The sequence below is a fragment of the Crassostrea angulata genome, chromosome 1 (assembly GCF_025612915.1).
Source record: "Crassostrea angulata isolate pt1a10 chromosome 1, ASM2561291v2, whole genome shotgun sequence".
Taxonomy (NCBI): domain Eukaryota; kingdom Metazoa; phylum Mollusca; class Bivalvia; order Ostreida; family Ostreidae; genus Magallana; species Magallana angulata.
Window position 1 is genome coordinate 55,097,528 of NC_069111.1, and position 14,385 is coordinate 55,111,912.

Genomic DNA, 14,385 nt, shown 5'->3' on the forward strand with positions numbered 1-14,385 from the left:
AGCCGGGGCAAGTGGGACGAAGCGTTGGATCACATTTCTAACGAAGTTGTTCCGTTTAATGTCGGCGAGCGTCAGAGATTTTGATTTCACTGTGGATTACAGGAATTCCATACCATAAAAACTGGCATTAATATGACAGAAGAAGTCTTCAAAGGTAATTCTATCATATTTACGCAAATTTTTATTGTTTCATAGACTTTCTGAAGCGTATGCAGCAAATATTCTGAAGAGGGGTTTGTGTCTTCATTCACACAATAGACCGCCATTACAGTTTGAGTATTGGAAAAATTGTGTTTTCGTCAATATTTGAGGTGTATTACTGAATGAAGTTCTTTCTTTTGATACTATGTGTTTTCAGATTTGTTGGGAAAACAATCAAATCAGAAATTTTCTGTCACTTTGTTGTCGACAAGTGAAAAGATTTTTTGGATCTGTCATCCCATCTCTTGTTGATTTTTAGTGTATTATTGGATATTTTTCGTTAAAACTTACTTATTTTGGACATTATTTGTGTTTCAGCACCGAAAAAGAGGAAAATCATGGGAAAGGTCGACTACGAGGTAAGGGAACAGTAATTTTCTTTGATAATATGTCGATTTTGACGCTCGTCAAGATGGCGGCCATTTCATTTTGGTCAGCCATTTTCGTGAAGTTGGGCAATCATACTGCTACATTTCAGGTAAATAGGAATCAGGATAAGATAAAAAATGCCAACATACTAGGTTTTTTAATGGAATATATTTTTCATCCAGTTTGTATTAAGACCACAACACTTCAGACCCCCCTTTTCTCTTACCAGCTTCAAATCTGTTGTTTATACTGTACATATAAGGATTTTAAAACACTGCTTCCCTCTCGATGAACAAAGTTAAATTCATTGAAATGCTTGAACGAAAAATTTATTCATAAACATTTTCATAGACATGGCAAACCTTAATGATAATGCACAATTATGTCAATATTGTCCTTGCACTGTTCGATGACACTGTTGTTTTAGCATGCTTAATACTATAGAAAGGATAGAAATTCCCTCACAGACTCTATATACCAATATAGCATTAATGTATATTTATTGTTTAATTTATTAGAGTAAATAGGAAACATACATCACCCTCCAGTGAAAAATTAAATTTTGCTCACTATCAACATGATGAAAATACAAAAATGTTTTTGACTCTTATGAAATGAAGCTATGAAGTTCTTGTCCGTGTTTGAAGCTTGGGGTGGCACGTCTAGGGGTGAGGAATGCTAAATAGAGACTTGTATATCAGTTTTGAAAAGCTTGCATGCAAAATATTTTGTCAATTAAATTTAGGTTTGTTGATGTGGGCAATGCATTAGAGATGTGGGTAGCATTAGAGACTTTATGATCAGATCTGTGAATACGTACATTTATCAATGTATGGATGCTACAAAAGACTTTGATAGCTGTAACCAGGGTTTTGGTTTTGTTTGTTGCATACACTCTAATATAATGCAAGTAGTTGTAATAAGTTATACTACAGTTTCTAGGAATCTATGATGTTAAATGTGAGTATTTGTGATGTATAGGTTTATTATTACCCAGTACCTAAACTCATCAAGTATGCAGGTTTTTTTTAACTTTTTACATACAATTGATAATCAGAAGAAATGATGCAGTTTTCTGGATATTTTAGAATTTTATTGTGAAGGGTTTGTACCCATTGAAGTGTAAGGTTATACCCCGTTGCCTCCCAGAGAGCACTGTAAACAAGTTTTGGCAAAAGGTCAAGGTTCCTGGTTGCATCTTTAGTTTACACATAAAATGTAAGAAATTTTTTTAAAGAAACATTTAGATTATGGAAATGATTAATTCATGTATTATAACATAAGATGAAAAATGTATTGACTGGAAATATGATATCCAGAAAACTACCCTTGAAATTTGACGTAAACATTGTGTAAATAGTATTTTGTGGTCAATCAAGTATACATATAGAATATCTATTCTTTGTGGTGGAACAGTGATTTGATGAAAATATATAAAATTGAAAGTGAGACAGTCAGAAATCAGTTGTTAAATGTCTACATAATATCGTAATATTAATTCCAATGTTAGAGCTTGACTGCAACTCTAATTATTTATGAAAATAAATAATGTTTTTTAAAACCTGCAAAATTCAAAAAATCATGTTAATAAATAGTGCAAGTAAATGAGCTAGCCATTCCAATAAATCTAGTCCCTAAATTATTACATCAGAAAGAGGAAGAAAAATTATCACTTTTGAGATGACCCTTGTTATTTGTGTATTCCTCACAGCAATGACCTGCTAGTTTCTCTCTGTTATATGGAACAGGAAAGAGTAACAGCTCAAACCCTTAGTGATTCCCTCAGCTACTGACCATTGGGGCCAAAACTGTCACCCAGGTACTAGCCATCTTTCAACTGGTTCGCTAGAAAACTGCGCAGAAATTATCATTCGGCCATATTTTCTTTCTTGTTGGAATGGCGGCAAAAGCAGATAATGAGGAGGTTCATGAATATTCATGAGATCCGTGGGTAGAACTTTGACCTATGATACTACATGAATGGCATTGAGTTCATTTTAAAAGGCTTGTGTACAGATCAGTATTAGAAGCTGTGGAGAGCAGTATCATTGTTTGTTTCTCAAAACGGAATAAAATGTGTCAGAAAACATGCGAATAGTTTCACTGAAGGTAGGATAAAGATTTCTTTTCATGAAAATAAAAAGGAATATTTTCCATATTTTTCTCCTATTTTTATTGATTTTTTGCTGTAATGATAGTATATCAAGATTATGACTCATGTGTATAATTACGAGAAATTTCTATGTGCTTGTCTGCACCTAAATTGCTGGTTATTTAGTGTTAGCTCTAATTCTCTAATTAAATCCATGTTGTCACAGGTAGGGGATACAGGTACATCACACCATTCGCTTGTCCCGACATGTGATGCCTGTTACACCAGTAGTGACCCCATAATACTCATCCCCTGAAGCAGAACGGACTCCTACCGCTCCCCTCTACAAGTAAACAAGTCTGATAGCTTGGGTTGCCCTCTGATAACTCTTTTTAAAAATTTTGTGTGTTTACCAGTGAACTGATACCAGCCCGAGGGTGCCTGAACTATGTCTGGGTGGTTGTAGTGTGGACACCTCTGGTGGCAGAAGTACAATTGATAATAATGACAGCTTTCTGCAGAAATTTGATAAAAGATTTCTCTTTGTTTTTATTTTAGCATCAAGGAAGTTTACCTCCAAGGCGCAAGAAAACCAAGGAGGATTTTTTCATGTTTTGTACGATGATCATGGAGTACACTCAATACGAGACCCAGCGCAGTGAGGTACGATTCATTATTTGCTATCAGACTGCTCTGGCCATTTTAGTTCTCTAGTACACCTTCAAGGGATTAGTCGGAAGAAAGGGGGGGGGGGGTGGAAAGGGTTGGAGGAAGTATAGGGATGTGTGTCATGCTTTATCTAAAGGACTTCTCACAATAAACCAGGAAAAAGATAACAGCAAAGATTGCTCCCATTTCTTTAGTACAAAACATAGCCAAAATGGAGGGGGTCCCAGAGATTACAGAGTGTTAGATGTTGTGTATTTGATATTACTGTCAGTAGGATATGCACTGATGATTCCAATTTAATTATATGCCTGGTTACTGAAGCAAGATGACTAGCTTAGTCTCACCTAGCATTGATTACTTGTCGTTTACCGTGAGCTAACATTGATGGCCACGATGCATTCAGATATCAGTAATCACTAGAAAGAGGCTTTATCCTGTTGAGAATCAACACCAAAATCCTGTTCATGTAGATAAACTAAAAATCAATCTCCAGTCTTTAAATTCTCCCAAAACACATCACAAGTGAAAGAGAAAATTACCACACAGACTGAGGGCACCCATCTTGAACCAATGGAAATCAATAGTATACGCAGATAATTTTTTTTCTTGTGCTGTCAGTTGGGATCGACTATTGATTCGTGTGTAGACCGACAAGTGTCTGCATGATAAGTAGTTAAACAAGTTGTGTAGTGTCCCGTACCGGTGACCTAATTGTCACTGTAATATTGACTGGTTAAATCTGGGGGCCGGATGTTGAAGATTTGCCAAAAAGTTGGAGATCACCTGTAGTGCGTAGTAGTTGCGTGAGGATTTTAACACACCTTGTATGCTAATTAATAAACAACCTTGAGAAGTCTGTGTAGATCAGAATATTTCATGTCAACAGAAAACCTTTAGGGGGTTGGATTCTGTTTTATCAAAATGATAATTTGTGAGTACATGTAGTAAATGAAAAGTGAGCAAGTATTTGCCAGTTAAATAATTTAAAGCGTGAAATGTGTACAAACACATTTTATTTTTGCAAGTTTTAAACCTATATGACAATTCCATTGAAATGATCCTTTTATTTGTTAAATGACAAGAAAATCATATTGATTTTATCTAATGACATCATGTATTGATTTTAGTTTAAAATACAGTTACTCAGTAAATTTCAGATACTAATATGCAAGATAGGTCTAATTCAGGCAGCAGATGTTTGATATTGAGAACTGTGTATCTTTTACAGGACCTGCGATCCCACAACAACATGAGTCCATTGGACAGCAGCGGCAGCACCGCCGAGAGCTACACCTCGGACACCACGCTGTCTGCCGGCAGCCCCACCCACCAATTCTCCAGTTCTCAGGAACTCAATGACTCAGGTCAGTTATCTTACCTCGATCATAGACCATTAAATGGCCCATTTAAGTCATGTGAAATAAGTGAAAAAAACTGACTCTAGTGACCTCTAAACTACAGTCTATGTAGAACTATTTATTTGTGACTGGAAAAAGCAGTTAAATAGGAGACACTTGGTTAAGCAGTTCTCAGATTGACCAATAATTATCTAGTTAAAAGTTATAGAAAAACAACAGTTTAGTATGTGTTGATGAAATTGACATGTACGTGATAAAAACACATCATATCTAATCAACATGTCAAGATCATTATAAATCAGTTAATTATTTCTAAATTGCTGAATATATTGATAAAAAATCTGACTGAAATTTCTTAGCAAATAACATTTGGTGTTATTATTTTACAGAGGAGGAGTCCGAGTTGATCACTTGTTTCTGTATGAAGCCATATGCGGGACGACCGATGATTGAGTGTTCTGAGTGCGAAACCTGGATTCATTTCTCATGTGCAAAAATCCGCAAGAACAATGTCCCTGAAGTGTACACATGTCAGCTGTGTAGAGACTCCAAATTCACTGCCCGCAAATCAAATCGTGTCAGAACTGAGAATAACAAGTTTACAACGTAGCCGAGTGCCGAGACAACTTTCGAGAAGTGCAAATGGAGTGAGATGTGTGAAAGGAGCATGAGAGAGAGAGAGTGCAAGATGTTGACAATGCTATTTTTATGACAACAAATTAATTTGTGTACAAAGATTTCATCAAATCATTCTGGTTCATTGTCTTTAAGTTGTATATTGATCATAGTTGTGTGACATTTCGAGTACAGATATTAACTACTATTCTGTCAACAAGTATATGTTTTGAAACAGGAAAGGAATTCTTTTAAAGAAAGGGGGGAAAACTTTAGAAAATTGAATGGTTGATAATCATTTTATAATCATGGAAATCGTGGGGGCCAATTTTTCAGAAAATGAATATCTTTGTGCAATTGTTGGACCAAAAAGGCTTAATTATTCATACAATTTAAATTAATTTCAGTTTAATTGATTTTAAGAAATAGTAATTTGGAGTGCTAATCAAATTTTACATTCCTGGTAAGTTGTGAAACTTGTACACTACTAAACTTGGCAAACATTTTGTCTTTATTACTGCCCCGTCTCGGTATACTGCCTCAGAGTATCTACTGGGCATTACTTAAAACCATACTGCATTTGATCGAATTTATTTATTTTGTTAGGAAAAAATTACTGACTGTTTAACGTGTGGTACTAAAACAACAAATGATGTTGATTCTGTTTTGAGGTATCTATTTACAGTAAATCTTTGACTGTCAGATCATTGAGTACATTACATAAACAGTTACATGGCAGCTGCTTCAACGAGGGTCAACAGATCACACATATCTCTCAGTACTGTAGGACAAGCACCTTGCGAGGGGTTCTCTACGAATTGACATAAACTTTCACACAGATTGATGATAGATCATTGGAATTCAGTGTTTATATGTGTCCCAACGATCTCAAGATGTTCATCATGTCACCATCCTGTGCTTTTAATATGCAATGTATTTGTCTGCCTTGACGTAGCCTGTTTACATTTTGTTCATCAGTGAAATTTTTTTTTATTTCATCTTGATGGATTCCAATGAGGTGTAAACATAAACCACCTTTTATCAGCAGTTGAAGAATTTCAATGCCACATTTTATTGAATATAATTTTTTTTTACTTTATAAAAATAATTAAATATTTCAATATAATTTAGCAGCAGTTTGCTGATTATACACCAAAAATTAACTTTTTAATGTGGCAGATAAAAATTGGTTTATAGAGAATACCTTTGGCTGTGAATCCAGTCTCGCCTGTGTTTTAGGCAGGTGAGACCTGACTATTAAATCCATTGTACAGTGCTGAATCACATTTTACCTGGTTTCTGTACACAGGAGCCGGCCTGTTGACATTATATTTTAGAGTTTTATTCTGTCAGATGCAGGATTTGGTCTGTGATGCTCTTTTAAATGGCAAGTCCTTGTCTGTTCTTGTTTTACTGTTTGCAAACTTCATTTGTTCTGTTCAAGTGAAAGGGAAGCTATTCCTTGGTCCTCTAATTCTTTGTAAAAAGCAGAGAAAACCAGATATAGACTCAAGAGATTGAGCCTTTTTAAAGTGATGTTAGCTACCAAGTGAACTATCTCACCAGCTCATGAATAAAGAATTGGTTGTTGTAAATACTCTGTTCATACTTGTAAATATTTTGTCTATAGAAATATTTTCGCAAATCATTTTCACTGTACTTGTTAACGATTCCCTACATATTAAATTGTAAATTGCAATTTGGTTGTTGCTCATTTCTTATTTATTCAAAACAGGATGATGCAAATTCAGTTGGTACAAAATATTGAAGTTCAAATGGATGAAAGAGACAGGCCTCAAAATGGTCTTAATATTAACTGATACTTGGTATAATTAGTGCAAGATGATTTGTATTTAGATCAACAGATATGTTTGCCTTACTTCATAGCAAGGCAAATTGAGACCCACAGATGATCTCATTAGAAATTGACAAGGACTTGGTTTTAAAAATCAAAATGCCCAGTAAAGGTTAATTGCCACGTGTAAAAATACATACCGTATGAGGGGCATGGTCACAATATTGGTAAAAATTTATTTTTTAGTTTTAAATTTTTACATTGCCTTAGCAAGACATTTCTAATAATTGTACTCAAATGACCGACACTCAATTAAAGTGTCGGTCATCGAGTTTTAAGGCCAACCAAAGTTAATTCTACATTTAACGTCAATTCAAGTTAAAGATTTTCATACTACGGTACCGTAATGATTTTTATTCATTTACATAAATGTAAATACAATGAATATTCAAGCTAGTGTTACCTCTTTAATAAACATCTTTTCTGGTATTCTCATTGTATATCTAATATAGTCCATTATGTTCACTAAACATTTGAAATTTGTACAAATTGCAGTATTTTAGTAAACTCGGTCTAGGTCAATATCAAATAAAAATAAAGGTGGGTTTGTTATTTTTTAATTCTCCTAAACCTACTCACGTGGGTTACATAAAACATATAGAATTAACTTTGGACAGGCTACGCAGGATACAGAGCTCATAATTCTTTGTTATGCAAGCATGTTTCTATTACAAAGTAACATTTTGAATGTTGGAAAGAAAATTCACGTTTTAGATCTAACATGAATGGGACAAATGCTAGGAACTGTTTCCCTTTGTTTAAAATGAATAATCAGATAGAAAAAAATCAGCTTGAAAAAGAACTTACATGGTATATTGCTCCAATGTAAACAAAAACATAGCACAAGCAAAAATACAAAACGAAAATTTGCGATCTCTGTATCTTGCCAATATATCTACCACTGACACTCAGACATTGATTTGCATGATTATCAGAAATGCATTACTAGAACATTTAAACAATAATAATTGAAAAAAAAAGTAAAATTTGACCAATATTGTGAATATGCCCCTGTATAGCCAATTAAATTCTGGTAAAATATAGAAATTTTAAGTTGTTTTTCATGCGCAACTTCTTTGATAAATTGTTTTTAAGTTACCAATCTCCTCCACTAGGCAACCTGAAGAGTTCTCTTTCTGCCGTACTTTCATACAATTGAGGAATCTCTCCTTTCATGTAAAATAAAACAGGAATGAATTTCTTCAGTGTTTGACATAATTTTTAATTCAATAAATGTATAAAACATTATTTTCAGCCTTTAGAAAATTAACACAAGAAATGACAGAAAGATAAGGTGGTAATGAAATCGAAGAATCCAATGTTCATCAATTAGTTTCCATGACGAGTCTTCTTCTGTGATTAGAGGAGTCATCATCGTCCAACCATGCTCTCGTCTGAGGAGATGGGAGCTGTAGGGCCCCGCTGACCAAACAACGATTTAAACAGGTCATCCCTGAAAACAGAAATCCTTATCTTGTATTCAAGATCTAAACAAACAATCTGCTAATGTCAATTATTTTATTTCTTTAATCAATAATCTTTAATTAATCTTTACCTGGCTTCATCAGACCAGTTACAGGTTTCTTTAGGAGCCATGAAATTCACCAGTTTAGGATGGACATGGTATCTACAAATATGTATAGAGAAGTCAATTAAAGGGAAATAACCCTTACACAAATAACAAGCTACACTCTCGAGAGTTGCTGTTCTTTCACTCATATCAGTAGTTTGCACCACAGTATTATGTTTAAATTCAGTATTGCTCTTTCTTTTAATTTTCACAGAGAATGTTTAAAAATATGTTACCCCATCTTTAACAAACTGAAGAGAAAGAAGCAGAAAAAGACATTTTGATTTAAAATAATTATTTTCATGCATCTTTAAAAAACAACCTGAACTGAAATTTATAACACTTGAGTCCAAAGACGGTTGAAATTTATAACACTTGAGTCCAAAGACGGTAAAGAAAATTTTTTAAAAGGTGACCTCAACACTCTAATTCTCACTTAAAATAGTTAAAGCATTGACTGTAAACCTACCAATCACCTGATTTTTCTACTATTGACTGTAAACCTAGCAGTCAACTGATTTTTCTACCATTGACTGTAAACCTACCAATCACCTGATTTTTCTACTATTGACTGTAAACCTAGCAGTCAACTGATTTTTCTACACTTAATATAGAGAAAGCATTGACTGTAAACCAAGCAATCACCTGGTTTTTCTAGCATTGACTGTAAACTTAGCAATCACCTGATTTTTCTACCATTGACTGTAAACCTAGCAATCAACTAATTTTTCTACCATTGACTGTAAACCTAGCAATCAACTAATTTTTCTACATTTAATATAGAGAAAGCATTGACTGTAAACTTTTCTACCATAGATTGTAAACCTACCAATCACCTGATTTTTCTACCATTGACTGAAAACCTACCAATTACCTGATTTTTCTACCATTGACTGTAAACCTAGCAGTCAACTGATTTTTCTACACTTAATATAGAGAAAGCCTTGACTGTAAACCAAGCAATCACCTGATTTTTCTAGCATTGACTGTAAATTTAGCAATCAACTGATTTTTCTACCATTGACTGTAAACCTAGCAATCAACTCATTTTTCTACCATTGACTGTAAACCTAGCAATCAACTCATTTTTCTACCATTGACTGTAAACCTAGCAATCAACTAATTTCCTACACTTAATATAGAGAAAGCATAGACTGTAAACCTAGCAATCAACTGATTTTTTTAGCATTGACTGTAAACCTAGCAATCACCTGATTTTTCGCCCCTTGGATGCCTTTGTTTCCACCTTTCTCTTCACTTTGTTGCGGAGTCTCTGAATTTCTAGCCACTGCCTGCAAAAAGAGACATCAAAGAGGAGATAAGTCATAAATAAAGGCAAAATCAATGCACAAAACTCAGAGAATATATTCCAGATCATCAGACACAAAACATCTACATGTAAGATATTCTCTCATTGAAATTTAAAAAAAGACTGAAAAAAATATAAATTTCAGGTTAAAATAGTTTATACAAACCCCCTTTTATCAATTACACAAGCTGAATTAAGCTAACTTCATGTATCTTAATGCACTTGATTTTATAAATTGGAACCCTGAAGTATTAATAAAAAGGTTGAACTAAAACCAGAGTACATCATACCAGAAAAAGAGCTAGCATGTGATTATCACTATGGCCTCACCTGCTAAGTGCAATGGGGTCGTTGATATCCGATGTCTTCCTCTCGATGAGCTCTCTCAGCTGTTGGTGGTAAAAGTCACTGTCGTCAAATATCTCGGGGTCGAAAGTGTGTACCGCGGGCTTCCTCTCTGTCTCCTGCTAAAACACCAAGAATCATTACCCCAACATTTTATTGAAACACTTATCAGTACATGTATACATCAATATATTATCTTCTTGATTAATGAGGGCACTTAAATGGTAAGTATATTGAATTGAAATTGAATTGATTTGTACAAAGGCAAAAAAAGTTGATGTTGGGTTATTAGGCACTGTCCCCTCAGGTCAAGTACTGCTGCATATTAATTTTGCTTTTGTTGTTTTTAAATAAAATATAACATTTGTGTGTGTGGGTGAATGTGTGCAAAAGAGAGAGAGAGAGAGAGAGAGAGAGAGAGAGAGAGAGAGAGAGAGACTACCTCTGCCTCCTGTACAGGGAGTTGAGATTCCTCTGGTTTACCCAGCACTCTGTAACTCGCCCTCTTCATCTGAGTTCTCTTGACCAGTCTGTCCTTATCAGTCAAAATCTAAACACATAAAATTTAAGAAATTTGTCCTCGTCAACTCAGAAAAGTTGGCATCATATTAGCCATATTTAATCTATCAGGTATATTGAAACTCCTTTAACCTCACTCCATTATTACATTGCTACACAAACTGGACTCCATCTCTTACCTGCTCTATCTGTTTCACGGCCGACTGCTCGAATCCACTGAAGGATTTACTGGACAGTTTCCCTCCCAGTAGTCGGGTCTTGTCGTACCACTTCTGCAGTGTGTCATTTCTACAACAAAATAAGTCAAAATCCTCCTCCACTATTTACATGTTTAGAATTCATATTCAACTCGCTGACCACCTGCCAATTTCTTTTTTTTTAATTTATGCAATTTAAGTTAATTGGTTGGGAAATTGAACAGTATCCTGACCTGTAACTATGGAGATCTTTGTGGCGCTTGGCCAGGAATTCTGGGATTTCCTCTGTGGTGAGTTTCCGTTTGACGGCTGTCTTAGTCTCCTTTACGTTTCCTGTCGCTTCATGTGGTTCCTCAGAGTCTGATTCACTCGTTATCTCCTCATCGTCTGGGTCCTCTGATTTCTTTACTGGCCTACAATGCATGTTAAAGATATTTTGATTTTCCTAATCAGTGATTTGACAGTCATATGCTATTTACAGAGTATTTATCATACTTTATAAACAAATGACAGTTAAAAACTGAACCCTATCTTCCTAAAGAGCACAGAATTTTTCTGACTTGTTATTAGTACAATGCATCTTAAAATTTTTATATTCCACCACAAACTTATATTTACTGACTTTTTCTGACCAGACTCAATGTATTGAGTTTCTGAGTTCTGAAGTAGAAGGACCGACTGCAGCTGGATCAATTTCTGAAGAAGATTCTCTAACAAGGACTTCGCTGTAAACAGATCATGTCACATAAATCAATACATTAGCTAATTAATTTTCTTCGCTTTCAAACTCTGGTTTTAATCAAAATATAAATTTGTAGTGTGAAGAGAACTTGTTCACTTAGTTTTAATTCAACACTATTGTATTTTTCCACACCTGAAGCTTTCTTTTCTTTAAAGTTGTCTTCCCCTGATTCTTCAAACTCCTTCCAGGTGTCAGGTTGAGGAAGTTGATTGACAGCTGACAGAATTTTCTGAAACTTGATTCTTCCTTCCAACAAGCTATCCCACAAACCTAAATAACAATTTCATGAGAGTACACACACAGTTTATTAGGCACACATACATTTCAAAACCCCCTTTACCTAGTTAGCATTTATCTTCCTAAAGTCTATAACTTATTTCAAACAAGGTTTTTCCATAAAGTTACTGGATTCTTGTACAATGTAGCGTTTCTACCTACAACCTACAGATTAAGTCCACTGACCTAACTGTTGTCGGGCCGCCTCTCCTTTTTGTATCTCCTCATTCAGCTGAGACTTTGAGAAACTGCTCATTCCCCCTTCATCTGACAAACAAAATCAAATCATATACACATTTTAGTTTACAGAATAGCCATAAACATCATATTACAACATGTATTAGCAATCTGCCGACTATACGGCTAATAACTGTTACCTTCTTCTTCATCTTCAATGTCTTCATCCTCCTCCTCCTCCTCCTCAGACCCCTCTTTATCCTCATCCTCCTCTTCTTCCTCTTCATCTGATTCTTCTTCATCCTCATCACTGCGTTCCTCACCATCTTCCCCTGAGTCATAGTATTTACTGTAGTCTCCATCATCAACAAAACTGTGGGGAAAAGAATCAGAAACACACTGCTATAGGTATACAAAACATCATGCCAGTCAACTGTTGTAGGAAAGAGACAACAGAGCTGAGTGATTTGTACAAATAAAAAGAGGTTGAGAACTTTCACTTTAAATCAAGCCAAGGGGAAAAGATAATATACTTAATAGGATGTCAGCTACAAAATAATCAGAAACACATCCTGTCTGAAATAAAGTAAAGATAAGCGGATACCTAATTTTTACTTTTTTATTTCTAGACTGACTCTTGTAAATGTTTTGAGAGCATACTCAAGCCTGTCATTTAATACATTAGAATAATACTTTATGTGTTACTTGTATGTTATTACCTAAACTTTTGCCCAGGCTGCTGTGTATCTGTGCTTGATTTCATCTTAGCCTTGAACAATCCAAGGGCAGACAACTCCTCCTCCACCTCCTCTGTCGTTTTTATGTCCTCGCTGCCTACTGATTCATCCTCATCATCTTCATCACCCTGCTCCTCCACTACCATCATCTCTTCATCATTCAGAGAACTGTCTTCTTCACCTGACATGCTCCCTGATGACTGCTCGGACTCACTGTTGTCTGTAGAATGAAGTCAATCAATCAATATAAAGCCATTTAAGATGAAAAAAGTATGCAAAGATGATAAAATATAAGACCTCTACCCTTAACATAACATCAACAAATTTGAAGATAAATGAGTCAATTATCTATATAGAGTAAAAACCAGGGGCAAGTTATCTGATTCTTATAAATGTACATCTGATAATAACATTTCTTAAAACTGAATCACATGAATTTGCTGTAAGCTAAACTGATCATGTTTTACAGTACCGGTATATCAAATTATTTCTCTTCCTTTTCCATTTGCAATGATAATGTTTGATTTATTTCTTTATCTACCTGAATCAAGGTCCACCAGCTTAGAGCGGGATATTTTGCGACCAGCATACTTCTTTTCTGTGCTTGCCGATTGTGCTGCCACTCGTTGTCTTAATTTACTGGCTGGCAAGGGAGCAAACTCTTCATTATCTGCAGACTTCTCTGTTAATTTGGCGGCAGTGACTAGGAAAACCAGAAATGATCCTCATTAAGGTAATACATAAAAAATAAAGAGACAAGTGCCTGGGTTTTAAAATTTATATACTTAGTCCTGGTATATACTAGTAGTTCCTAGGCTGTACACAATTGTTATGAATTAAATACTGGTACATTCATTGTTAACAAGGCACTTGCATGTAAAATCTCTGATGACTGTTTTATTTTTTTTTAAATTAATACCAGAAGGGCATATTGTAATTATCACATACATTGTATTTCTGATCAGACATAAATAATTTTATTTGGTTGTTATTTATGTCTCTGTTCTTATTAAACAAATTATAAAACGTGACATATTTTAGCTAGAGTATATTATCGTTCTGACTTTATACCATCGTCTATGTCGTCCTCTGGGTCACAGAACACGGGGGTTGGGGTGGTCAACTTGGCAATCTCCTCCCTCAGTGACATCTTTTACCAATACACAGCATATATTACACTCCACTTTACTAAATATACGTAGATTTCAGGATAATTTCGTATTACATATGATGGCGAGGTAATAAATCAAAAACGTTTATACTTTCTACTAAATCAGTAAATATGAATCACATGTTCTATTAAGTCGACAAACTGAAACTCGCGTGGCATAATTTTGAGTATCCCATAATGCTT

General features: G+C 34.8%; 2 protein-coding genes across 4 annotated transcripts; one reads left to right on the plus strand and one right to left on the minus strand.

The window, feature by feature from the left end:
- Nucleotides 1-7,003, plus strand: LOC128189117 (PHD finger protein 23B-like). 2 transcript variants are annotated; one of them, XM_052860588.1, is made up of 5 exons: nucleotides 1-154; nucleotides 520-560; nucleotides 3,221-3,325; nucleotides 4,560-4,695; nucleotides 5,079-7,003. In XM_052860588.1, exons 1-5 carry the CDS (start codon nucleotides 133-135, stop codon nucleotides 5,297-5,299), a joined length of 525 nt encoding a protein of 174 aa, XP_052716548.1. In that variant the 5' UTR covers nucleotides 1-132; the 3' UTR covers nucleotides 5,300-7,003. The 2 variants fall into 2 exon arrangements, with proteins under 2 accessions (XP_052716548.1, XP_052716558.1); XM_052860598.1 differs by lacking the exons at nucleotides 1-154; nucleotides 520-560 and adding an exon at nucleotides 2,319-2,679.
- Nucleotides 7,004-8,362: 1,359 nt separating this feature from the next.
- On the minus strand, nucleotides 8,363-14,354 carry LOC128183738 (protein AATF-like). Of its 2 annotated transcripts, none has more exons than XM_052852894.1 (14): nucleotides 14,103-14,354; nucleotides 13,573-13,734; nucleotides 13,014-13,251; nucleotides 12,495-12,667; nucleotides 12,304-12,384; nucleotides 11,974-12,111; nucleotides 11,722-11,824; nucleotides 11,333-11,512; nucleotides 11,082-11,190; nucleotides 10,826-10,933; nucleotides 10,369-10,502; nucleotides 9,941-10,021; nucleotides 8,715-8,786; nucleotides 8,363-8,612 (listed from the first exon to the last, which is right to left on the minus strand). In XM_052852894.1, the coding sequence occupies exons 1-14, from the start codon at nucleotides 14,179-14,181 to the stop codon at nucleotides 8,531-8,533; spliced, it is 1,740 nt and encodes a 579-aa protein (XP_052708854.1). In that variant the 5' UTR covers nucleotides 14,182-14,354; the 3' UTR covers nucleotides 8,363-8,530. The 2 variants fall into 2 exon arrangements, with proteins under 2 accessions (XP_052708854.1, XP_052708848.1); XM_052852888.1 differs by having other exon boundaries at nucleotides 10,369-10,505.
- Nucleotides 14,355-14,385: the final 31 nt, after the last annotated feature.

What these genes read in the sequence shown, in the direction of transcription:
- LOC128183738 (XM_052852888.1), bottom strand. Translation starts at nt 14,181, where the DNA reads ATGTCACTGAGGGAGGAGATTGCCAAGTTGACCACCCCAACCCCCGTG. An exon ending in TAAAGAAAAGAAAGCTTCAG is followed by an intron (nt 11,825 to 11,973) that starts GTGTGGAAAAAT and finishes ATCTGTTTACAG; the next exon opens with CGAAGTCCTTGTTAGAGAAT. An exon ending in TCCCTGTACAGGAGGCAGAG is followed by an intron (nt 10,506 to 10,825) that starts GTAGTCTCTCTC and finishes TTGGTGTTTTAG; the next exon opens with CAGGAGACAGAGAGGAAGCC.
- LOC128189117 (XM_052860588.1), top strand. Translation starts at nt 133, where the DNA reads ATGACAGAAGAAGTCTTCAAAG. An exon ending in TGGGAAAGGTCGACTACGAG is followed by an intron (nt 561 to 3,220) that starts GTAAGGGAACAG and finishes TTTTTATTTTAG; the next exon opens with CATCAAGGAAGTTTACCTCC. An exon ending in TCAGGAACTCAATGACTCAG is followed by an intron (nt 4,696 to 5,078) that starts GTCAGTTATCTT and finishes ATTATTTTACAG; the next exon opens with AGGAGGAGTCCGAGTTGATC.